At 34.8% G+C, this 27073-nt stretch overlaps 1 protein-coding gene across 39 annotated transcripts in view; it reads left to right on the forward strand.

Moving 5' to 3' along the window:
- The window catches only part of RIMS2 (regulating synaptic membrane exocytosis 2), a 478829-nt gene that overhangs the window by 135912 nt on the left and 315844 nt on the right, over nt 1-27073 (forward strand). For 15 of the 39 annotated variants that reach the window (XM_086465577.1, XM_086465593.1, XM_086465596.1 and 12 more), the window contains exon 1: nt 6616-6737. The exons of the other annotated variants lie outside the window; for them this stretch is intronic. In XM_086465577.1, coding sequence (XP_086321703.1) covers nt 6616-6737 — 122 coding nt within the window. Of the gene's footprint in view, nt 1-6615; nt 6738-27073 lie in introns of those variants that run through there. 39 annotated transcript variants of the gene reach the window in all.

Below are 27073 nucleotides of genomic sequence, written 5' to 3' on the forward strand. Positions count from 1 at the left end.
TCCAGATGCCTGTAAATGTGCAAAATGTAAACTGACAGCTTACCTTTGTATTTTATTGTAAGTAGATTAATCAGAGCGTCCTCTTAACCATTTGGAGTGTTGTGGTACCTGCTGGGTGAGTTCATGACTGAGGAAGAGGGCACAGACTGCTTCCACTGGCACTAGAGCTGTTCCAATATTTGGAAACGTGCTAGAGGCTTAGTGCTGAACTGCGCTTTTGGGCCTTGATCCAAAGACTGTTGGCATGCAGTGTTATCCCTGATTTCACTGGAATTAGGTTACTAAACAGTTGCTGCTAGAGGGAATGGTAGCTCAACGGCCTTTGGAAGAGCAAAGTTCTAGTACCCTAAACACAAAACAAGAGAATGTTTTGGGGTTCACATGTGTTGTCTGGAGCACTGACGTTATTCTGTCTGTAACCTGAACCAGGTCACTTAAGCTTCATTTCCTAAAGTGTTTGCCGGATAATGTACTTACAAGGTTTGCGATGATTATTTTTGTAGAGCTCATTCTAAAGATAAATTATTATTTCATTATTTGATATTACGGCTGGTGGAACAGGAGATAAACTTTGGTGAGCCCTTTGTGCATGGGATACCATTAACAACAAGTCCAATGGAAACTGAGGAATGAGGGAGTTAAAGTACAACAGAGAGAGGTGGTTCGATGAGCACCAGAATCAGTACAGCCTATAATGATGTCTCATGTTTTTCTATCCTGTTTCCTCTGTGGTGCGGTGGAGGATATCAAGAACTTAAGCACCTTTTCCAATTTCTTACAATAATTTTGTCAAACTAAAGATGGCAGTCGTGGCTATTTACTGACCATATTCTGACTGTCTTTCTGCTGCCAAAGTCAATGGCTCATAGCTCGGTTCTACCCACCCTTCCTCTGTGCGCACTGACTTGGGTCTTTCTCCTCCTATGATGAAGCTGATTTTCACACAGCTTGCTGGAATTTAACTCTTGTCGCTATGAAATTAAGTAGTCTCCTCAAGCATGTTATTCATGGCAATGGATGGTAATATGGACTGAAAAATGGATAAACAGACTGCCCAGGTTTCAGTCTCATATTCTTGGTTTAAAGTATATAACTTAGGCTAAAAGGAGAGTATAGGTTAAATTATTATTTATTAAATTAATATATTTAATATAAATTAAACTATTAAAAGGCTAAATGGGAGGAAGATGAAGAAGGACATGGAAAAGCATTATATGAATATGGATAGCATGCCTCAAATATGAAAGTAAGGAAACAGAGAAATGTGGAAGATACTAAGATATAAATGCAAGCAAGAAAAAACAGTATTTGGTGGTTGAACACGAGGATGAATTTACTTTCTTTTACATTACTATATTTCGTTAGTGGATATTTTCTGTAACAAGGTTTGGTCTCTTAGCTGGAATTTCAGTATCTTCCATCATAGATCTGTGATCTGACTACCAGGGAATAAAATCAGTATCACTTTTCCATTCTCAATGAATGTTTAACTCAGTGAATTAAATAGTTCTTTCAATATTTAATTATTTTATGGGAGAGAGAACAGCCTCAACAGCAAAGACAATTTCCCTTTGGAATAACCAAGAGGGTGTTGATGAGGACTTCGTAGGCATATTTGAAGGAGCTGGAAGAGAAACTTGGGACTCAGTTTTCTGTGTTCCCAGACACTATTCTAACTGCCAGACTTCCTGTAATAAAAAGAAGGCTGCATTTTGAATGACTGCTCAGGTGCCAGCTCAAGGAGAGGATTCGTTATTACAATTCTTGGGCAGAGACTGATGCTTCCCTGCAGCCTGGATTTAGGTACTTTTATCCTTTTGGGGTTGGGACTTTATCTGCATCCCTCTCTTTATTATTTCCTATCCTAGATATTCAGGATACTGGCTTCCATGACTCCTATTCTTATGTAATTAAATTTACAGTTGTAGATTTTGCCTTAGTTCTTGCTAAACTCTTGTGAAGCCGAACCTTTGAACGTTGATGTGATGAAATACGAATGAATGTGTGCTTCATCTCAAAAGAAAGTCTGGTTGCATTTCAGTTGCAGTAGAGAAGTGAAATGTCCATCCTTAAATTTCATTTAAGTTAGTCCTTTAAAGTCATGTCCCACCTTGGAGCATGATTTTGCTAATCTGAGCCCAAATGAGTAGTTTTTTAAACTGTAGTAATGTAACACCATCTAATGTGCAAGTCCACTGTTGTTAACTTACCTATCTGAAAAGCATTTGTTCAGATCTTTTTCTTTTCATAATAAGAATACTGAAATAGTCAAAACTTTTTAATCCTAAGTATTTAGCTAAATGCTTTGGTAAGGGCATATTGGAGAACAATGATAGCTGTATTACAGATATTTATGGGCTATTAATTACCCAATTTTATTTAGCGTCTAGATGAAAAAAATAGATATTTGGCTTTCTGTACATTTAAAAAAATCTCACTTTTACCCCCAAACTCCAAGTGACTCATCTCTACCATTTTCTTCTGTGATTCCATCAAATTATACTTACGTAATATCCAGTAAATTAGAATGGAATTGAATCCAAAATTGTACTTGGTAGTATCTTTTATCACAGAACAGTCTTTGCCTTATGAGCTGTAATGTGTAGCTTTAATGAAGTTGGTGACTTTACCTTGTTTAAGCTACAACTTTCTGTGAAATGTCTTTTCTGTGTAGCTATAATAAAGAAGTGATGTCTGTAAGTAGTGTTTGAGGTAACATTTTTATACATTTTGTCAATTTTCTTTGTATAATAGGTTTACCTTAAGAGCTCTCTGAATTCTAGAATCAAATTCAAAGGCGTTTAATCTTACATTTGAAATATAAAAGTTTTATATAAATTGAAAAAAATCCATACATATTTGAGAGCTTTCTAGAATAACATTTCTTCCAAACTACTTGTGGCTGGAGGGTGTTTATTAAGATTCAGCTTAGCTAGAGAAATAGATATCTGTATGGATCTCAGTGTAGCCTGATTTAATGTATCCAGTGATGCTTTTCCAGGCTTGTCTTTTCATTTTGCAACAGGCTGTCAGGCATGTCAGGTAGTTGCTTAGGCTATTTGGTACTTGTTTTTCCCATTCTGTGCAATATCTTTAAAGCACTTGGTGTTCATGTCTACGAAATCCTTTGTAAAACTGGTGTAGAAATGAAATTTATTATTCTTAAACCATAATTAGCAAGAGTGTGTACCTATACATACAAGTATAAGTACTAAATACAAAATACTATAATAAAAATCACTATCAAATTTATTTGAATCGAGTCCTCAAATGTTAGGAAATACCAGGATCACAAGTGCTTGAGTAGTGCTTGGCTTACCTAGCGCAAGTTGAAGTATACAGATAGGAGTGTTTTGAGAAAAGAAGCCTGTGCATATAGGACCTCTTTTTCTTCTAATATGAATATTGGAGGGTGTAGAATGAGTGAGCTGAAGACGAGAAAAGAAGATCTCAAGTGTAAGGAAAATAAAATTAATTCTTCTCTTTTCCAGAATTCTTACGTGAGGCTTTTAATGTAGGGAAGCTGAGTATGTAATTTCCTAAGTCTTAAAAATAACGCTAAATCACTATGCCCTTCACCACAGGAATTTTTTTAATGTGAAAAATACTGACACATTTGGAGATTGCTAAAAGGATTGACATAAATAGTACCTGTACTATTTTGTTCTCAAACAGTATTAATGCGTAGGAAATAAATTTCATTTGTGGTTCCACAGACTTCTTTTGATTGCCAGTTCCATTCTGGTTCTGAGGGGGTGGGTACTTCAGTGGGCACAGCCTACTTTGCTCATGCTCCTTCATTCCATCCCCTCCAGCTTCTTCTTGCTAGGCCTCTTTGCTTCCTTGATTCTTCTCAGCCCAATTGATTATATTTTGGAAAAGGTGGAAGTAACTAAGGCTAGTAATAAGTCTGCCTTATAGGGTCGATACAATAATATAGGTCACATAGTAAATATGGGAAGGAATTGTTTATTGGTCAAGGGGTCTGTTGGAGAGCTATAGAAGAGTCAGGAAGGAAATTCTGTTTATTTTTCTGTATAATTTATTTTTTTTAATTTAAAAGAAAAAAGATATTTCTAATCAACAGTAAGTTCAATCTTGATGAAAATTCAAAAAAAAAAAAAAAGGTATATTTGCACAACCCGCCTGTCATTATAGTTGAATTTTTAGTAGTAGCAACTATGGAGTTGAAAGTATCCTTTTACTTTTATCTTTTTTATATTAATGGTTTTACTTGCATGGGTATCTGCAGAGTACTCTACATTCCTTACCTCAGAGTTAAATGAAAAAAAAAATAGAAGTTTTAATTATACATCCCATTTTATCAGTAGTTTTAGAACAATTTTTCCAAAAAAAAAAAAAAGACTGTAGGTCATAACTTTCATTTTAAATATCTGAAAATGAAGACATAGAAAGGTGAATGTCAAATGTTCAGATGTTGATTGCAACTACAGGAACACTTTGGCTTTGATGTCCATTCATAAGGCACACAACAAAACAGTGATATAACTGAAATATATGATAAAATATTGGTCTTGTACCTGCTCCATGGTCAACATTGTCTCTGAACTGTTAAGTGGTGCATATGAGACTAATAACTATTTGTATAACGTTAATCATTTGTAACAAGATGATTCTGCTTCTTGCAGCAGATACAAAAATTTTGTCTTTTTGATGGAATGAATGTAAATACAATTTTTCTTATATTACAAACGTGAATTCTCTGGAATGTAGGCAAGGAGGTTACCAAATCTTTCATTTTATTTTAGCAAGATAGCCATAAATACTCATTAGCTTCTACACAGGATCTCAGCAGTTACCAGCTTTGCCATACATAGAGCCTAGTACTTTTTTACCACACATTGTAGTACATTTATCAAATACCAGTTTCCATAATGCACGGTATGCTATAGGCATAAAAACAGATATGAAAAACTATTTTGTGTAGTCCTTTGTAGGTTTTCACATGAGTTTTGGGAACAGTTTTATTAGCAGCAGATAGTTTCTCGATTTTTTATTTTTTTTTTTTAAATATTTAAATATTTAACATGAGTGTTAGTAGGGAGTCTTCTGTATCTTTTTCTGTATCTTGGAGATGAATTTGTTCCAATTTCTTCTTTTGTTTGAAAATCTGAGTTGTAGCTGCCATCCTTCTGGCCAAAGAAGCCTGTATGGGTACTCCCTTCTGAGCATGTCAATACAACACTTTAATTAGCTGGAAGGTTGCTTATTCCCGTATCTTCTGGGATTACAATCGCTTTCAGTGGAAGAGCTTTAATAATGGCCCTCATTTTATGTTGGTTTATTTGGAGATTTTGTAATTAGTGCTAAGATGTTAAAAGCTGTGGATAGAAAATGAAATATTCTAAGGAAAATCTTTTTAATTGTTATTCTTCAGTTTGAAAATCATAGAATATATTCTGTAATGTTATGTAATGTCATCCTCTGGCACAAACATTGGAAGAAAAGAGGAAAAACATGTTTTCTAGTCAGGGATACTTAGTTTCTGTACATTTAATGGTATTCACTGTCCATATTATGCTGCAGAATCTCACTGTGTTCCATTAGATGACCAATTCTGCTTCTTGCTCCTTGACTTCCTCTAATGTATGTGTACCAGAGATGTAGGGTCCTAAGACAGTGGGTTTTCCTGGAAATAGGCAGGTATGGAACACCCAAAGAAGTGATTGATTTTGCTTGGTTCCATCATGGCTGATCCTGTGCAATAAACTTTTAAAAGGTGCTGAAGACTTTGTATTTTGAAATGTGGTACACGTATAATGCAGCCATTCCTTTTAGTGATTGTTCAAGTTTGCATAAATCATTGCCTTGATGCTATATGTGCAGTACCTAACAGAGTAGTTAGGTATATATAGAATGTATACTGTTTTCTTCAGTCATGGATTGACATTATATTTAAATGTTTGCACTGAAAAACCTGTAAGCTACGGTAGAGCTTTTCAGATAGGAGATGATATGTCTATTGTTACAGTCTCAGTGCTACATGTTATTTATTATACAACGAATATTTTTGGAGTCGTCTTTCTGTCCTGTAGAGCTGCCTTTACATTAAAGAAAAAAAAAGATCTCCATGCGTGGTCACTGATGTTAGTCATTTTTACAGGGGAGGGAAGGAGGAGGGGAAGATGCAGAAATCCTCCTCCTCTTAGACAGTAGTAACAGTGTGAGGATGCCTTGTCCTCCTTTTTTTTTTTACTTCTGAGATTTTATTGCTGGCAGCCAGATGTGCTGAAACTCCTGACGACAGCATCTATTCACTGCGTGTTTTTAATAGGCTTAGAGAAATATGAGTAGAGTACATGAAAGCAGCTCAGCTTCACACTTCAGCCGGGAATGCCCAAAAAGCTTACTGCTGTTTAGAATTCTTGCTACAGTCAGGAGAAAGCCGCACGGGTACTAAATCTTCTACGACTGAATTAGAAGAATAATGACTGTACAATTAGCTATCAGCCCCTGCTCATTTAGACACAGTTTTTACAGAGATCAGGAGAAATATGGAACTTGATTGGCATGTTTGCATTTGATGGTGTGTGCAAAATAGATGACTTTTAAGACAGGTGGTGAAGAAAAATAGAAGGGAAGGAAAGAGAGAAAATGCAATTTGAGACGCTGCGCCAGGTCTGCAATTCTGTTTTATCTCATTTTCATGGGGTTTTCTCATCCCCTCCAAATATTTTACAAAATGATCTTTTTGGACAAACGTTGAACAACACTAGGTGAGTAGAAATGAAACATTTTTGCCTTACCATTTCTGTGCTTATGCTGACAGTAATCTATTTGCATGTTTTCCAGTGGGGTACTTTTATAATTGTACTCTTAGATATCAGTATTTTTATTGTGGCAATGAGTGTCTTCTGTTGGTGCTTTTATGTTTTATGTAAGGATTTGCATGAGAACTCAATCTGCAGAAATAAAGCCAGCAAAGATAGAATAAAATATTTAAGATGGTTGTGTATCTTTCAAATACATTAACTACCATTAGAAGCTAGCATTATTAGCTGTAATCCTTAAAGAGTATTAAATATTCATAAACAAATTTGTCTGAGAAAATTATTTCTATGTGGACGTGGCAGTGAAAGGATTAAATGCTCAAAGATGTGTCTGTTTAACCATACATTATTTGTTGGGAGATGTAAATGAGTACTCCTGCATACCTTTTGCAAAATAGACAGAAAGCAGTCTCTTATTTTTAGAAGACTCAGATTCTGTGTGCGATGCTTTTCAATAATCTTTGTAACTGGCCAAATTATAGCTGATCAGTGGATGCTTTGCAGCAGGTCAGTCAGCTCTGCAGGCTATCCTTTTATGAATAGCTATTGTTTTGTGGGAATTACAAATGATAGGGAGAAGTTGCTGTTTATTGGTGTGAGATGGTAATTAAATTGTTTTCTTAGGATTTTTTTTGGGGTAAACTGAATTAATAATGACTCATTTTTGTGACATTATTCAATAAACATGCTATAACACTGTTTAGAACTTTTTTATACTTCCATTACATATTAACAGTGAAAAGGATTAAGATTTTTGTCTAAAAGAGTGTGAGTGCAGATCAGGGGGGAAAAGAATCCTGTAGTTTTTTATAAAGATAGTGCACTGATGGAAACATTCTGGAAAAATGGTGGAAGTAATATTGCAGAGACTATATCCAGCATTTTAATCTTCTTCTCTGTATCTGTGGGAGAAATCCCTTTTAAATGGGATATTATATTTTAAATATAGTGGTATTTGCACTTAATACTTCAGAAAACTGTTATCATTTTATTTCCCAGAATGTTGTAAGGATTGACTCCCTTACTGCTGGTGTTTCCTTTCTAAATATTTTAATATTTATTTAATGTTACTGTTTTGAAGTTTTGATACCTTGATTATGAAATTCTAATTAAGCATGCAAAATTATGGAGGTAGCTTTAGTAATCACTGTAATGAATTAATAATTTTTTAAATATGTATGAAATCTGTAGTCAATGAGATTTTTCTTACATCCCTTTGGTGTATTGTGAAATCTTTGAAGCTCTACAAAATGGAGCAATAATTTATGTATTATCAACTGTGATGGTAAAACTGCATATTTCCAAGTGCATAGTTTCAGGCCTGCAGCAACCAACAAAGCCCTTAGCAACTGTTCTAATCAGCTACAAGCCAAGTCCTGGTTCTCTGGATCTGTTTTTGCAGATCAAAGTGCATGCTTTTTGCAGATCAAGGTACATGCTTTTCGTTAATTTTTTTTTACAGACACACGTGCATGGTGCTTTCAGGTGTGTGTTTTGCTTGTAAGTCTCTGGCAAAAGCTGCATATGGTATCAATTTCAAATGAAAAGACATCAGAGAATTATTTTCTTGCATTTGCGGTGCCTGTGATTTAGAACTGTATTTATTCTAGAAGACTGGCAAACAAGAAAGGATTGTTAGGAAACCCAGCCTCCTACCTCCTGTGAGCTGTCTTATTTAGGATGAGAATATTTCTAGATTTATAAGGAGCAATGCTCTGTCTTTCTAGTTACCAATACTTTCAGCCTCAAGAAAACATTGTGCAATTTTTTAACAATATGCAGCAGTAATCATGAGAGACTAAGTCATGCTTTCTGTGTCTTCTGAAGTTAAAGTTAGTTGAAAGTTACCCAAGGTTATTGAGTAAAAAAATTCTGTCTTCTGAGTGTCGGTATTTTAAATTTTACCTTGATAAAAGGGCTTTGAAGAAGTTATCTATGGAATAGTCACTAGAAAATCTTGCTGATGTTTATTTCGAAGGCTAGTAATTTTTATTGTTTTACTGATTTAAAAAAAAAAAAAAAGTATGTTTTAGGTAGATTTTTTCACTAAAAGCTTTGTACAATTAAAGTAATGCATTTGCTGAAAACTAATTGTTTGTGCATTAAGAGTTAATGTTTCAGAACTGTGGGAAGAAAACCAGAAATACCTCTAGCATGTAAAAGATTCTGCTTTGATGAGGTATAATGTGGTCTGTCTCTTCAGACTTTGAAGTTAAATATTTTGTCAGACTAAAAAGAGGTGATCCTTTTTAAAGTTTTTCTTTCTGTTTTTACATCTAAAATGTAACAGCTAGAGTCCAGAAAGATAACAGCTGATGTTAAGCACAGAATGATTAACTCCTGCTTACACAAAGTTACAATGTGAATAAAACAGGTTAATGCATACCAATAGTATAGTAGTAATGGAGTATAACACAGAAAGTCATAGGGAGCTATGTAGTATGCGTATAACTGTAACTGAAGATACATTCCTATTAATTTTCACATCATCTGTTCTTGGAGCTCTTCAGTTCTTCTGAAAGTTTAGATACGCTCTGATTTTGTTACAGGAAAGCCAGTTATCTCAGCGTTCTGGTATTATATCAGTCATTAACAGGAATATGTATTAAACTGGTTTTTATCATTTCCCATAGAAACCTTACATGAGATGGGTTTTTGTTTGCATATTTTTTGTGTTGCAGTAGCTGATGTGAGAGGATCAAAGGATATTAAACTCCTTGTGAGTTAGATTGATTTTACCATTTATATGGGCTTAGTTATCCTCTGCTAACAGCTTCTGTTGGAGGGATATTGCAATTTAGTTCTCTTCTGCCAGCTACACGGCAACGATTTGCTGCAAGATGCTATTGAGATTAAAAGAGAGAGCTGGTTTACTGGGCGTTCCTCCTGGTCCTGCACGTCTCTGTCTGACATTACCAACTCCAGCCAGTGGAAGCAGTAAGAGCTTCTCTAAAGAGAAGGCTTTACCTCAAAATTGTGTTTCACTTACGCTGAGGACTGTAGTGGTATTTCCTGTGTAATAGGTTACTTTCTGTTGAAAAATTATTAGAATTACCTCATGTCAGAAAGTCACAAGAATTGTTTTGTGTTCTTAGCATTTGACAAATAGCTATTTTGTGGAGTAAATTCTTCATGTGTCTGGGAAAAGAAAGTATGTGAAAAGAAATCGGGAGACCTTTTCTGAAAACATGCTAAGTGCTTACGCTACATCCAAATTCTAAAGCAGCATATAAAGGAACTTCAGGTTTTTTGCAGTCTAAATTTTTTCTGTTGACTTTCAGTGACATACTTTTCATTCAAATGACTGAAGACAATGAAATAAAGTTTTTAAATGTCTTAAAAAACCTTTAGTTATCAGATAAGCTGGATTTTCTGATTGCCATTCTTCATTTAGAGTTTAGTGTACAAATACTGTGCCGTCAGATACTCTATTTGTAGCAGCATGCTTTGCGAAGTCACAGCTGCTTTGGGCAATATTCAGATTAACACATCACTGCATGATGGCAAGTATCCTTTGTGACTAAAATTGATACGAACTGTACAGAACAGTATCACTCCAGTTTTACCATTGCAGTATATGCTAACAGCTTTTCTCTGAGAATGCAAAGCAGTGGATTTACCTAAACCTGTTTTCTCCTACGACACATTGCTACTTTTGTTATGGCTATGTAAAAGTGAATTTGTTGTCTAGGTTGGCCACACAGGGGCATAAGATAGCTAATATATTCGGTCCAAAAATAGTACAAAGGTTGTTTGTAAATTTTATGTACAGCAGAGACTTAGGAATGGTCAGTGTTTTCAAATTAGACATGCTTACTTTAAAAAAGTAAACTGTGTTTTCTTTCATTAAATGAAACTGCAATATTTTTAAAGATTCTGAAGAGTTTTCTCTTTTTCATTCCCTTGGTAAGCATCTTTTACATAAATACATTGATTTTCAAAAGGTTACTAAAATAAGTAACAAATTAGCCTGTTTGTGAAACCAGATATTTACACAGAAAATATCATTTAGCAGAAAAATATGATTTATTTTCATTATGCAATTATCTGTTTTCTTTCCTAAATATACCTGTGAGCTATTTACTAATGCTCAGTTTTATAATGAAGCCATCACATGATGTCAAGAATTACTGGCACAGACAATTGTTATTTGTCATGGTGGAAGTAATGGTTACTTTGACATTGAAGGAAAAAAAATCATTTTCTGTTCCTTGTTGGGAAACAATTTTGTCGAGATATTTCTGTAGAATAGATTTGAGGTCTTTTTCTGACTCTGTATCTGTTCAAGAAAGCAAGAGGTTTGCTATAATTCTAAAAGTATGTTGCATTTTCAAATATTATCAGTCTAAGAGCCAAGGTTAAAAACACACTGATGGTGTGAGAACTGGGAGGATATTGTTCATATTCTGGCATGCAATACTGAATAATAACTGAACTGCCTCTCCTCACTTGTAAAAACTAGTTTGTCTGTAACTGCCTTTAAAAATGTAGCGGGGATTTTCACATCTGCTCCCTTTTTACCTCCATACTAGATTTGAATAATCCTGTTTTAAATAATTTCCTGAAATTTGCAGCTGATGTGCTTTCTGAATTGAAAAACCATGCAATGTTGGGAAATAATCCAGAATTTTTATTTGTATTCCTACTATGTATTCTTTCCTTAATGAGTTAAAGACATAGCAAAGCTGTTTCCTCCCCTGGTTCTTAACTGTTTTTGTCTTGCATCAGACACATCAGAATTCCAAAACTAAGCCAAAACCAGCCCTAGATGTCTATATTGCTTCAGAGAGGTTATCCATGTTAAATGATCCTCTATCTTTTTTTCTTCCTAAAATTAGAGACATAAGCCATATTCAGGTGAATCCCTGTGCGTGCATATATATATATATATATGTATATATATATATATATATATATACACTTCTGTAAACACAAGGGGAAGATTGGCTGGGGCAGCAAGTTGTATATAAAAGGCAGAGAGAGACTCTTACAGCTATGCGCTTGGTCTTTTTTGCACCTTTGCCATAAGTCCCTCATAGAGCACTCTGTGTCCTCTTTCAGCTGCGAGTAAGTATATCTAGCACTGTCCATCCTTTGCCCCTTGATTTGTTACTTTGGGAGAAAGTGGGACAAGTAGCGTGAGTTTTTAAATCTTCTCTCCCTTGGAGGAAGCAACTGAACGTACTAATTTGCCCCAAAGCTATTTCTTTTTGAGACGAAGTTCTGTATTCCATCCTGTCTTGGCAGCTGTTGGTTTTTGGTTTGTTTTTCAAATCCCTATTTCTAGGAAAAATCATCCCTGTAACATCCTGTTACAGATATTTTCAGAGAGAGAAAAGTAAGAGATTTCCTTACAGAACCATTTCTCTTCCCATGTCTTCCAGCTCTGGAGAGATACCTTCTGTTACTTCCACCTCAGTTGCTACAGATTTAATAAGGTGACATATGCTTCCTCCATGAATCTCACAGAGCTGTGGATATTTGCAGCCATAACAGGTTTCTCTCTATTCTCATTGTGCATCAGCTGCTGTTATCTGATGACGGCAATAAAATCCTGGCTGGCATATGATCTTAACCTCCCACCAGGAAGAAAAAAGAGGATGGGTCAGATGTGGATAATATTTCTCAATTCAGATAGTATATTAAACTGACAAATTTAAATCATCCTAAATTTAGAAATGATTAAACATGCCTTAAAATTTGATTTTTTTTCCCTCACCTGTGTGAGAGCAACAGAAATCTAAGCTATATTTGAGTTACCAACTACAACATTTTTGATCAGAACATATAAAAATAACGTCTTTCTATCCTTGAATAGCTCAGATAATTCCTGTTGTTCCTCGGAACATACATATAAGGTTATTTTTCTGGAAGAAGAAAAGGCAGAGGCTGTGATATAAAAAAATGACTAGTAATTTCATGTACTCAACTTGAAACATTCTAAAGAGATTTTTTCAATGAAAAGAGCCCAGTAGTTTATGAAAACTGCATGTTTCAACACGGACGTCCAGAAGGCAGTTTCTAGCCATGACCCTTGATTAGGTTATAGATACATTTGGGGTTAGATTGAGGTGCGATGACTAAAACAATAACTAGCCCCAGCTATCTATTTTACCCTTCTTCAGGGTACTGTTACTCTGGTAAAACTGATGTGCATGCTATGCGATTCTGCTCAATATTGCCTCAGTTTTCAGCTTGGTATTTTGGTATGAGGCAAACTCAATACGCCAAACCGTTTGCTCTAGCTGGTCAGACTCATATTTATAAATATTTTAGTGTTCCCACCCTGTATGGTCAAAAACTCCTGGTGAGGGTTTTCATCAGTCCTGCTTTGCTCAGTACCAAGTATGTAAAAAAATGGTTACCAGCACTCATGTAGTCCCTCACCTTATTTTCACTCCTTTCTTTACCCTTTTAGCTCTTTTGGGTCAGTAAGTTAAATCCCAGGCATATTTACAGCACAACATGCCTGCTGACGATGCTATTCATTTACCAGGTCAGTCACTAATTATAATGCATTGGGGAAACATGGGACTTCAAAAAGCAGAACTTTCCTTATCAGAACATCAGAAAATATGTCTTTGCATTCCTTGTTTGTCCAGCTGCCTCTGCCACCATTACTGACGCACTGAAGCAGAGGAACGGAGGAAGACCACTTCTGTTGATGCAGTCCTGCCATTTCTTGCTGTTTTTTTTTTTTTTTTTCTATTTTTGGTCTTTTGGCATAGTGTGATTCTGGGCAGAAAGAGAAATAGAAGGGAAAACAAACCTATTGAAACCTCTGCTATCATGGCTTACAGGTAGACAGAATAGCACAACTAAAAATAGGAAGTTTGGCTGTGTAGTTTGGTTAAACTGGGGAGGATGGAAGGAGAACAGTATTGCAGCTACACTGCTGCTTTCCTTTCAGGTGACCAGGCTATCCTACCGGTTGCTAACCATGGACCTAGCATCCATTCAGATTTCTTAGGAATATACTCTTGATTTTGCTCTACAAAGGTAGAATGAAGGGTTACTTGTAGAAACCACTGTGTTTCAAAACAGTTCAAGAAAGATTGGTATCTGAGCCTCAGGTGATTTACAAGGTTCTGAGAAAAAGAATAAAAAAAATAATATTGGCCTCTGAAAAACTGTGAAATCGAAGATGAGTGTTGGAGGTAACAGTATCAATTTAACTTTACCCAGAGAGAAAAGGTTTGAAGCAGAAGTTGGAAGTAATTCAAGTCCTTGGCTTCATTTCAGCACGTGCTTTGCAATAGGGAGGCAAAGGCAGCATTCTGGTAGCTGCTTTTTGGTTTCTGCCTTTTTTTTTTTCCCTTAACCTGACAAGAAATAATTATGAGAATGAGAAATTAAATAAAAATGTTGTGTATTGGAGAATTTTGTCCCAAATTTGTCTAAGTGTTACAGGGATAGCAGATTGAATTGCTGAAACATAGCTTTCATTTGGTTTAGAATAAAAATTGAGTTGGATTTATCATACAGAAGTGAGAGTGAATTTGCATGGTGTCTATTTATAAGAATGAAGTATGTCTTGATTAATAAACTTTATCCTCCCTGCAATTTTTGACTTGACTTTCTGATTAAGATATTGTTCCAAATTCCTATCTTCTGGTATTCAAGATAATTTTTTATCATGAAACTTCGTCAATATTTTCAATAAATAATTTTTTACTCCATGTCTGTTAGATAGTAATAGTCATATATATTATAATAGGAACAATAAACTTGTTAAAAGGTGCAGAAAATTAAGTTGACGAGCGAGGTAATGCAATTGTGAAAATTGCTTTAAAATAGTAGGTTTTTTAGCCTATAAAATAGTACATAAACTCCCAGAGAAATACTCTAAACAGAGAAGTTCAGTATGTGGTTTAACTATGGCGCATCAAAGATGGGACCTTTTGGCATGTACTATGTACATATATTTGTAAGTAAATAATAACTCATTAGTTAAATAAGTAGTAGAATAATGAAATGAGAATATTTGTTACAAATGTCAGTATTTTTTCTCCGCGTAACACATTAAAAATATTATTTTTAAGCTGACATAAGAAGATGATGAACAAAACATTACTAAAAGATGAAACCTCAGAATTTCAGGAATTTACACTCCAATTATTGATTTATTATTTCTAGTCCTACAAAATTTACTTGCAGGTATAGATATACAAATATAATTTAAAAAATATAGGATAACATTTGACTGAAACAGCGAGCATGAAATCTCTCCTCCCCTCTTACCCTCTCCTCTTCTATAGATCAGTGCTTCACTTTACATTTTTTGATTTTCCTAGGGTTATTTTTTACATCATTGCTCAGAGCCAGTGCATTTTGCATGGATGTTAGGACCCCAGGGGTAGTCAGTGTTTCATTCACTTGAAAGCTTCTGGTTTTCACTGCTAACGATGGCATTGTTCTGCTGTAAAATAACAAGAAAAATACGTGTTTTAGAGGAGACCCAAATTCATTAAATCATAGAATACCAGGTTGGAAGGGACTTCAAGAATCATCTGGTCCAAACTTCCTTGACAAAAGCATGGTCTAAATAAGATGGCCCAGCACCCTCTCCAGCTGAATCTTAAAAGAGTCCAGTGTTGGGGAAAAGTTTATAGCTCTTCTGTATCACAGTGACTCTAACACTGTTTGATCATTATCCAAATAACCTACAGTAAAAGTTTCTAAGTGCCCTGTTTTCAAGAAGTTTTCCAATAGAACCAGCTTCATCTAACTGTCCTACTTCTGGAAGTTTTGGAAAAGTGTCAGGAAGGACAGAAAATATTTTATAATGCAACAAGAATTATGATATTGAAAACAGCAATTAAAATAATTTATGTGCACAAAACCTTGCTTGCGCTTAGCATGGATCTTTAATGTTAAAGTATGCTCATTTGTGGGACATGTCATAATCATGGTGTATAAGGAGTACATGTAATAGTAATTCAAATATCTTATTTTAGAATAAAGCATGAGAAGAAGGTATTAGTGTCATTCAGTCAAAGAACTGGGGGTTGCAGGGGTCCGAATTCTACACCTGCCACTGACATCACCTACTTTATAGTGCCAGGAAAATAATGTACACTTCATGCTGGAGTTTTCTGGGATATATTTAATACTTCATGGGAGTCTCTGAAGGTTAATTTATAAATATTAGCAAAGGTCTTAATGGTCCTGAGTTTGTAAGTATATGCAAGTGAGAGATCAGATTAAATTTGCATTCTGTTTTTTGGGAACTTATTCATCTTTAGGCCATGTGGCAGAGTAACTTAAATTTCTGAGAGGTGCACAAGAATTTTTTGCCATACTCTTCACTTGCACCACGGATGCCCTCCGTCATACCAGCAGCAAATTACATCATTTTACTAACTACATTATTTCCTTACATACTGTGGGCTATGCAGCTGATGTATACTGTTGGATTCACAGTGATTTTTTTTTTTTATGTTGGGACAGGTCTTTCAGCAGGTTTTTTTATTAATTTAAGAATTGAAGATGATTTCTTAATTCTGTATTCATACACAAATAAAGCAAATGTATTTGTATTTGCAAAGAAATTCTTGACAAGTGTGAGGAGGCTCTGTAGTAAATGTGTTTGATAATAATGCCAAGTGTAATAGAGACACTAAAAAATTGGGTATCTCTACAAGACATTCAGAGACTATGCTCACAAGGTTGCACCAATGTACAGAAATACCTCATTCTCCTGTTAAGCACAGAAAAAAAATAATTCTACAGGGGGTGTTTTGTGGCCTCCTGATGGTAAACTGGGGAAAAACCTGCAGATGTGCATTTTTGTGGACTTTATTTTTGTGTTTCCATGTAACTAATGCAAATGGATCTTTACTGCATTCTGGTCTGTTGGTGTAATGAGTCTGTATTTTAGAGTTCACAGCTAAATATACAAATAAACAGCTCAGGAATTTTAACATTCCTTACCTTTAGTTGGGAAACCTTTCGAATAATCACTGTTGTCTAAATGCTGTGTCAATAATCACTTTTCTACTGAAGTTATGCAAGGTACATTAATCAGTATTTCATTTTGATCACATATGGGTGGTATCTGAACTGTTCACCTTTGACTGGAGCAAGTGGAAACAACATTTTAGGTCAGATTGAGAACTAATCTCAAATCTACTGCTGCTTCAGCTGAAGTGAGATGGGCTAAGTAAAAAAAGGAAAGAAAAATGTATTTTTAATAGGTCTTTGGCAATACATCAGCTTTACTTGAATTCTGGGAGTTTCATTACAACAATTTCAAATTTGGAGTGATGTGTTAGTGATGTGATATGGTTTTGTCTCCAGAAAACGATGTTAGCTCATTGTAATTGCCATGAAAATGTCTGGAAAAAGTACACTGAAATCTAAGGGGTGCAACAGTGTGGAGATGAGATAGGAAATAGAATTTATCATATAGACCTGTTCAGTGAGTTGCAGTGTGTTATTTCTGTCTCTTGCCTATCTGTATTTTTTTCCTTCTCCTGCTTCAGTTCTCTCCTCTGACAAGAAAATGCTGCAAAATAATAGAATATCCTCATTAAATCATGTCATGCATCCCTCATGTAATGCAAAATTTAAACTATGGCGATGGAGTGGAATATTTCATTATCTCTACATACCTAAATAAAAGATTTCAGAAACTTTCATTTCTTTCCTAGTTACTTTATATGGGGGTGAATCTCATATAACAAAAGCAATTCATTCAAAGTTCAACAACTTTCCCTGCTTATATTGCTAGCTAAAACCAAATAACTTATCTTCGTTTCAGTTTTTCAAATGATTTTGCACTAATGGCCATTGGTGGCTTTTTTTATTTTCCAGAAGAGAATGCTCTACTTAAGTTATGTAATCAAAACCAAGAGAAGGTAACATGTTCTGAGGCCAATATATTAATTTCAGATTTTTATCAGCACTGAACTGGATTAGCCTATATACAGAGCAGATCTAGAAAGAAAATTTTATTTTCTATTATTTTGTCAGGTTTTGTACTTAAATCACTTCTATGCACTGTATTTTTAGAGTGTGCTTTAGCAAAGTCTGAACTGGATACACTGAAAACATAAGAAAATGTTACAATGATTAATTTTAATGCACTTTATACTGATTGCAAATTGACTAATGCCAGCATGAAACTGATACAGTCATAGTAGGGACCTTTGCATATAGACCGTATACCCAGACTTTGCCTGTACTCAAATCATGTCAGGAATTCAAATTTAGAAGAATTACTGAACTGGAAGAAGAGGTTTATGAGAGCAACTGTGAGGAAGGATACTGTCAATATCACAGCAGAAGTCTCTATTAACTCTGCAGTGAAAGCATAGCCTCCATTTCACCTGATTATATTTTCTGCCTATGATATACTTTGTGCTGATTAGCTGCACTTTCTGCTGCAGGGCTGCTGCATTTTATTTGTGGCATACAATAATGTATAATAAATAAGGCAGTTTGAATATTTAAGCAGGAATGATACTACATTTATACAGGTATCCATGTTTTATTATGGATTAATTATGGTTGCATAGTTAATGTTAAATCCCTTTTTTTTTTTTTCCTTTGAAGCAGAAAATTTAGCTTTGTTGCTTGTATGAAGGAAAACAAAAATCTCAGGTATTTCTAGCATTCTCTCAGGAAAGCTAGATTTGTCTGAGCATCTTGAAGCATCTCTAATCCTGTAAAATAATATTTTAACTATGCGCGTACTGAGTCTCATATTTTTCCAACTTTGTACAAACTGTACAAGGGATAAAGTACTAGTATAGCCCTTTTCAGTTTCTTTGTAGCTGTATGATCTGCTAGCAAAAACCACTAAAACCGGCTAACTAAAGATTGCCTTCCATGAATCGTTATTGCTCTTGATTAGTCAGTAGAGATCATTTTTACTCTGGTGGTTTAATTATTTTACGTTATATATACAGAAATTATTTTTTTAAAAGAGGATTATCCTCAATAAATCTAATACAATAGAATAGATATACATTTTGGCATGAAAAGCTCTTACGGTGTTCCTCCCAAGCATCCCTATGTTCCTTCTTTAAACCATCTTTCTATATCTTGATGACAATTTTGGCTTCTAGTGAACTAGTTGGAGAAAGGAGATTTATATTTGAACTCTTAGTGATGAACATATGTTTATTGTATGTCGCTTGGGAACTGAAATTGAGGTAATATTGACTTTTAGAAAATAGCAGTGAACTTCAGATAAACATCATTTGTAGAATGGAAATTTAATGTTTTCCACATAAAGCCCACAGGTGCCTGTTGGGGCTGACCATGGCTGATGGGTTATCACTCAATTAAAAATTTTTGTACACTATCTTAGCTTCCGTGTAGTATTTCTAACTGTTAAATACAAGGTGGAACATGCTGTCCTAAACTACTCTGAGACACTGACACTGGGATCTCTGTGCATAATTTTGGACATACATTTTTAGAAAATCTAGATTTCAGAGAAGTGATAAAGCGATGTAAATAAATCCAGAAGAGAATAATGAAGAGAAATGGAAATATGTCTAGGTTGGTTTAGTTGAAAGGAGACAGCTTAGCAGCATATATATGTATTAATTACTTAAACAGCAAGAAGGAAAGAGATTTATTTAGGAGGTTTAAAAAAAATCCTGAAGTGTGATGAAATCAATTGAAGGTTTTGACTGAATGCCCATTCAAATTTCTTCATCTACCACATTACAAAATGAATCACGTAGGAAATGGTATAAACCTTAAAAAAAATAAAAACTTCTGAAATTAGATTGAGAAAACTCTAGAAAATGTACCGTGAGGAAAGAGCCTTCATTGTCATGGAAACAAACTAGATGATCTAATAAATGTTTTCTGTCTCTAGCTATGTTCTATTTGCCATTTTTTTTTGAGGTGAAATTAGAAAATGGAGACATTTTTGATTATTTTGACTATCTGACAATACAGTGTTGCATACTAACAGCTGAGATTTCATTACTATCTCTGGAAGTTTATCTTTCATTAAGATAAGGTAAAATTATTTTTTACACAACATGAATGCCTAATTAAAACATATGGACTAAATAGCATTATTAACAGAGGATGTACTACTGTTACTACCTCTCGTTTTCTGCATCGTGTGAGCATCATTTCTATTGTATTTTGCTAATTCTACTGTCTTTCAGTGCAATGCAAAGCAAGTCAAAGAACTGAAACTAAAATGAATGAACTTTATTTATCTTTTATCGAAATTATCTCTTTGACAAGAAAGACCTTGTTTTCAGAAAAACATTTGGACCATGTTTGCATGTTACCTTTTATGTAAATTGTTTGCTTGGAAGATTCTCTAAAGAATACTGTCACAGATAAAACATGTGCTTTTTCCAGTAATGTTAGAAACTAATTTGACCTAACACCAATCTAACAGCTTTTTTTTTTTTTTTCCAAAAGGGTGACTGTCACCTGATCACCTGAGAAGTTTGTGGTTAAAACACCATCAGCAGCTGTGTATGCTTAAATTCTAATTCTATATTTAGTCTTTCTTTACAAGACTTAATTCAGAAGTCAAGTAGCTATATAAAGAAATAGGAAAAAACCTCAGGGGCAGAATGTATAGATTCTGAAGGCATTTTTTAATGCTTGCTGCACTTATCTGCAGTTTCTAAGTTTCCAGCAGAAAGGTCTTACCCTTTGCATAGCTAAAATAGTTTTCAGTTATATAAACTTTTTGAGTCAGACAGTTTATTTACAAACACATGAAATGGAGCTTGTATTAAAAGTTCAAAGTCTAGAAGGAGTATTTCAAAAGCTAACACTGAGCTTTAGCGGCTGATGTCAGGCACCAAGAACATTGTAGGCTGCAGAAGGAAATGAGACCTTTGCCCAGCTCTGTCTCACCTAACTTCTGATCAAAGCACCATCGGCTGCCTTTGAAGTCAGTGGAGAGACATAGAGATTTTAGGGCAGAAACTGGTTGACAAGTTTTAGGCAGCTACATTAATTTAGGTGTATTGCTGACCAGAGAAGGTGAGCTAGTAGTAGCTTCATCTTGTTTGGGAGCTAGCATTTACAAAGCGATGTGAATGCAAAGGCTGTAATTACTACTGTTCCCAAAAATTTCTCTGCTGTCTAGATCCTGCCTTCATGCCCCTGGCTCACATTGCATGCCGAACGTTTTACATGCTGAAGATAATTAACTAGTTAATGGTAATTATAATGAAACTCAGAGCATTTGAAGAAAAGGAGTGTGAGACAAATATTAATTACATCATATGAATATGACTATTAGATGCACCCAGATTTTGAATCAGTTGCCTAAATGAGGTCGGTGTATTCTAGTTACCGTGATCTGAGTGGTTATTTTGGCATTATAATGTGTGGAAATATTTAATGATGATATAACTCCTAAAGAAAACAGAAGTTGCTAAAGAAGAAGTATTTGTTTATAGCATTAATAATTTCTTTGTTTTTCCTTAGGCAAAGACAGTTCCTTCTACTTAGATTATAAGAGTCATATACAGAAAAGAAATAATTTCTCAAATAGTATGGTAGAGAAATGCTGTTCTTTTCTTTCCCTTAGTAGTGGAGATGTAATGGCTACATAAAAAAAAAAGTCTTATTCTTTCATCTAGCTACTATGGTTGTTGATAGGAGAAACATTGCTGCTTAGAGAATAAACACAACAATTTTATTATGTAAAAATTTAATAAGTAATATAATATTAATGAAATTCAAATTATCACAGCCTGGGTCTATGAAAACTAAAACTTTGATTGAAGCTACTTAAATAAATCTATGGTAATATAAAAATATCTTTGAACCCTCTTTTAAGTGGGAGTCCAAGCCTACAGCAATATTTGCTTATCCTTGTATGCTTTGACAGTAGTGGAACTTTTCAGAAGGTAAATCTGTCAGACGATTCACTGCAAACACAATTTAATGTGGTTTGTGAAAAATGAGCTCTATACTGTGTCATTTGCCATGGAAGCAACTTATTTCCAACTATACTAATTATCAATATACTGCTCTCAGCCTCGCAGTTATTTTTTTCAAATGCTTTTGCTGTTTAATTTCAGTATAACATCATTCATGTTCCTACACTGTACAAAGATAGTAGGATTTCTAAAGTGAAAATATCAAATATAATCTTACACAAAAAGTTCTCAGAAAATATTGCAGCCCCATAAAAAAATCGTCATACTCCCAAAGAAGGTGCGTTTTAAAATAATGTATTTCAGCATATTCAAATTTCACTTAAATCTGTTCTACATTCATGTTAGTCTAATGATAACTACAGTGCTGCCTACCTTTTCTTCCCTTATGGCTGTCAACAGCAGCTGTTGCAGCCAAACCATTGAAATGAAAAAGAATCATCACAAAATGTAGCCACATTTTCCAGAATATTAATTTAGGCTCTGTGCGCCAAAAGAAGAATAAGAATGCTATTTCATCAAAAGTAATAAGCAATGCTTGTCAGGTATTTATTTGTCTAATAAGATGGTTATATTCATTCTGATTGTGTTAAAGAAAATGTTAATATAAACATATATATATTTATCTAAAACAATTTTATATATTAGTATAAAGAAATTAATGCATTAATATAAAAAGTAATATAAATGTTTAAAATTAAAACTAGATTAATCATTAGTTGTTTATTTCTGTTCTAACTTTGTCTCTGGTACTACAGTCTCTAGAATTTTCTCATTTTATAATTTATCTTTTTTTTGGTAAACTAGAAGCCACACAAAATTTAATGTGATTGTCTCTGTACAGGATTTCAGAGCTATTCAATTAAATTCATTCAAGTAAATAACATACTTCGCCAAATGCTTCAGGACACATATCCAACTGCACTGTCAGTCTGACTGGTTCCAGATAAGTTTTCTGTTCAGTCATCCAGAGATGCGATGGTTAGACTACAAATTACTGTAAAAATCCATCAAGGATATTTTTCAGTGTGTATGTATATGTATGTATACATATGTATACATATATACACACGCACATTTTAAAATACATTTAATAATTAACACAAATTTATGACTGTTGTAAAGAAGAATTACTCTTTTTGTTTATTTGGCTTACATTTTGAAAAATAAATCTGTGTGCATCTTGTAAATTAAACAGTTCATGGAAATATTTGGGTAAGTACTTAGGTAGCTGGTAGATCATGGACACCCACGTTTTTATGACTAAATTACATACTGCTTGCAGTTCTGAGAAGATCCTACCAGTTTTGTGGAGCTGAAAAATCTCATCACCTAAAAAAAACTTAGCACTGTATGGGATACCCAAGTGACCGACTCTTTGATGCAGTAGCCATGCTCAGAGTCACACAGGACAAGCAGAGGGCCCTGCAGCTGGCACAAGGCATATTGACTGTAGACATGCACACTCAGAAACACAGCTTAATCATGAGAATACACAGCTGCAGCCTGAGATATTTTGTCCTCCTGTTGGGAAAAGCACAAGGACCGCCTAGAATGTGACTAGAGTGAAAGATGCGTAGGAAAAAAGGGCAGTACTGTGAGGGTCAAAGGCTCAAAACTGGATCACAGAGACACCAAGCAGAGCACTCCAGGTAGTGTCCACTCCTCCCTGGAGGCACCCAGGGAGTGGGGGATGTTCCAATCAGAGATGCAATTGTGTGGAAGTAGATGAGAGTAGATCCCAAAAATGCTAGCATCCCTAAAGGATTTTCTTTGCTGGTGGCATGGATGGCCTGCTTCACCAGGGCCGGGAGCTGGGTGGAGTCCTGGAGGAGGGCCATCTATTTTTTGACTTAGGTATCCCATACACTGCTTAGAAACATAATGAGTCAAATTCTCAGATTCCTAAATCCTCTAATTTGCAATGTAAGAACTGTTAAGGATTAGCTCAGTATTTTGTTTCCCACTTCATGAACTACATACTTATAAGGCAATTGTCATTGTCCCCATACCGAAGTTCTTGTAAGGCAGGAAGATTATCTTGCCTTCTCAGCTTTGACTCTGCACCACTAGGATAGCCAGCTCCTATTTTCTGATTTAAGATATTGTTTATCAGAAGGTGGAGCAAACAGTTATACCTGTTTTTCTCTTATATGGGTTATGGGTAGTTATTTATGCATATGTGTAATAAAATCTGTCAGCAGCACTTTTAAAAATGTATTCTTTAGCTCTTAGAGTAAGAAACAAGTAAACATTTCCATTTCAGTTAATTTCCTGTAAATGTAAAGCTTATAAAATTTCAAGAAACAAAACAAATATTAAATGCCATATCCTGGAGAAAGAACCTATAAAATTGGAGAAAATAAAGGAATCTTTATAGATTAATTGAAAGCATATATAATTAATAATTTGTCTTTACTTTGATACGTTGTTTTATACACTCGCTGTCTTTTACATGAAATGCTGAGATTTCAATAACTGTAGTCACACATCATCATAGCTGTTGATATGTACTGCATAAAATTTACTTGCTAAACACATTAAGCAATGTATTGTAGATACTTTTTGGTGGAAAGATACAATAATGCAAAACAGGCCAGGTCTCTATTGAGGGAAAAAATGGACAAAAGAAGTGGAAAACAAAGTTGTTATATAGTACAGAGGTAAGTATTGTCCAGCTTTTTGAGCAAAAGGGCTGAGTGTTGTATCTCTAAAATGTCAACAGATCATAGTCATTACCTGAGGGCAATTTGTTCTGTTCACTCTTGTTCCCTCTCTGCTATTCAAAGGAGCTCAAAGGAATCCTAAACTACCAGTGGAGTGTCCTTCTAGGGATTCTTACAGTTAGTGATGTTACCAGGGAAGTTTAAAGATACCTGTTAGACTTTAATCTACAATACTAATACTTTCTGTGTTATCAGCAGCTTTTTTCTTAGTTTTCAGCTCTAGATGGTAGTGTTGTAAGTTAAGGCTCTTGCAAGAGATACTGAAAAATACAGAGTTATCTTGCTTCTGTTTTCCTCTGTTTAGTGGGTTAGCAGCCAAGGCCGAGGCGGGGGTGGGGATGGTGGGATGGGGAAAGGAATATTGGTCAGAGTCCTTTGACATCACATAGCCTGGTCTTGAAAACCTGAAAAGTCTACCAAAAGAGCCAATATGAGAGAGGTGGGACTGATTCAAAAACTTTCATTTAAAGAGAATTGTGTATCTGAAATGCATATTCAGACTGTAATCAAACATATTTTGATGCATTAATCTTAGAGATTTTTTCTGTACACCAGAAGTAGTGCAGTAGTGCATGCTGTTATTATCAGTAACGTATTAGCCATTTGTCCATAGGTTACAGGTGACAAGGTAAGCGTTGGCAACAGGAAAGACGTATCACGCAAACTTTTTATTTAAAACAATCTATTTTTGCTATTAGGAACTTAATTTTTAAATTAGAAAGAAATTGCGTCTTGACATTTTGTCTAAACTTCTCTATGAAGATTTAATTGTAAGCATAAGAAAAGTGAAAAATTTCCATGCAACTCCCTATTTTAAATTATTTGTGGCCCAGTGTAAAATCTTATTTTATTATTACTTTTTCATCCATAAATAGATTATTAATTATTAATTATTAATTACGTAATACGTAAGTAGATTATTATTGTATAAGCTTGCAGAGCACTGCTGTATTTGTTGTAGTCTTGTACAGTACTGTAGCCTGAGGTGATCAAACCCTGGCAGAAATAATTCCTTGCAAGTTGTGGAGGGGAATAATAAGGTAGAACTTCTTCCAACACAGTATACTGTGGGAAGTGGTTAAATGGTGTCGAGCTGACCTGAGAACAGTGCAGTCAGTACAATCAGCCTGATGGATGGGAAAGGAAGGGGGGTGAATGGGGCAAGGAAGAGTCAGGAGGCTCTTCACTGTGGTTTTGGCTTAGGAAGAACCTTATCTGTGGATATTATAAGTGTAGCGTAAAAACTCTGTCACCTTCTCAGCAGCGTGTTACTTATCATTATTATGGTAATTGTGATTAAATCTTATATGTGAGAAAAGAGAAAGAACTGAGAAGTCTCAAACAGGACTGGAGGTCAGGTACAGTTTGGGGCAAGAACATGAGTGTCTGAAAAATTGAATGCACTGCTAACATTTCATTAACTGCTCATGTGAGGGTTGCAATCCCAAAGTCAACTCATGATAGAGATGAAATTGTAGGATAATTACTTGGGTAGAAAAGTAGTAAAGGAACAGTAAGAGTTTCAAATGGATAAGTTTCTAATGGCTTGGCAAGTCAGTACCTTATTTTCTTTTTTATTGACTGTAGGCTTGTGTTTCATAACTTACTCTTTCATTCAGAGAAAATTCTGTCTTTCAGAGAAGTGTGAACATAAATCAAGTAAGGCCAAACTTGCCCATGTGGGAGATAAGCGTGAAAAACATTAGTAAGATTGTTAACTGTATCCAATTTTAGGTTCAGATCTTCCAAAGGGATTTTCACTTCTGGGAAGAGCTTAGGAAAGCTTTACAGGGTGGCTTCAAAGTCTGGAAAACTTGCCTTAAAGTTTGAGAGGGTAAAGATGCAATATATTTAAAGAAGGTGAGATGTTTACTTGATAATGGTTGATAGGTGCCTACTACCTGAAAAGTTTCCTTAGGTGCAGCTAAATCCATTAGTTGAAAGGAAAGCAACATCTCAGACCAGAAAAGGATAGTTTTGTTCTAGAGTTGGGGGACTTTACATCAAAAGACTCCAAATCACAACTGAATGTTTTTCAGAAACTTATTTTTCAACTCAAATGCAATTGATGTAAGAAATTTTCTGGTCTTTGTAATCCGGGAGACCATATGGGTTGATAAGAATATTTACTTTAGAATTTAATTTATGAGTTAACTAAAGGCCAAGTGGAGGATAAAAATCTGTAAAGAAAGTCTTATCCTCAAAGATTTGAGACAAAGGGATATAAGAAACATTGTAGTAAAAGTAAGGAAGTGAGTGTCCAGGTGGAGATAAAACTGTTGTACAGGAGGAGAGTGGAAATGTGCACAGAAGTAACGTGGTCTGCTGATGGACACACAGCAGGTCAAAGCTGTGAATATATCAGGCGTTAGGGTCATTTGATTGGTTTGCCCCAGATATTCCCACGTGAAATGGTCTTTATGTTTAGTTCTTCTGAACATAATATTCTTCCAATTTTATTGTTTTACTTATATAGAGGAACTGGTAGGTATTTATCAAAAATAACATGAAAGAGCAACAATATTAATTGGACACAAGCAGGCAAACGTCATTTCACTTTTGAGGCAAGCTTTCTGAATTAATTTTAACCATTCAGCTTGCTAATAAAATATTATACATAGTGATGTTATTTAATTCTTTTTCCTTAGACATTTGTTTTGTATTCTATTCTTCT

The sequence above is a fragment of the Leptosomus discolor genome, chromosome 5 (genome assembly GCF_034619465.1).
Source record: "Leptosomus discolor isolate bLepDis1 chromosome 5, bLepDis1.hap2, whole genome shotgun sequence".
Taxonomy (NCBI): Eukaryota; Metazoa; Chordata; class Aves; order Leptosomiformes; family Leptosomidae; genus Leptosomus; species Leptosomus discolor.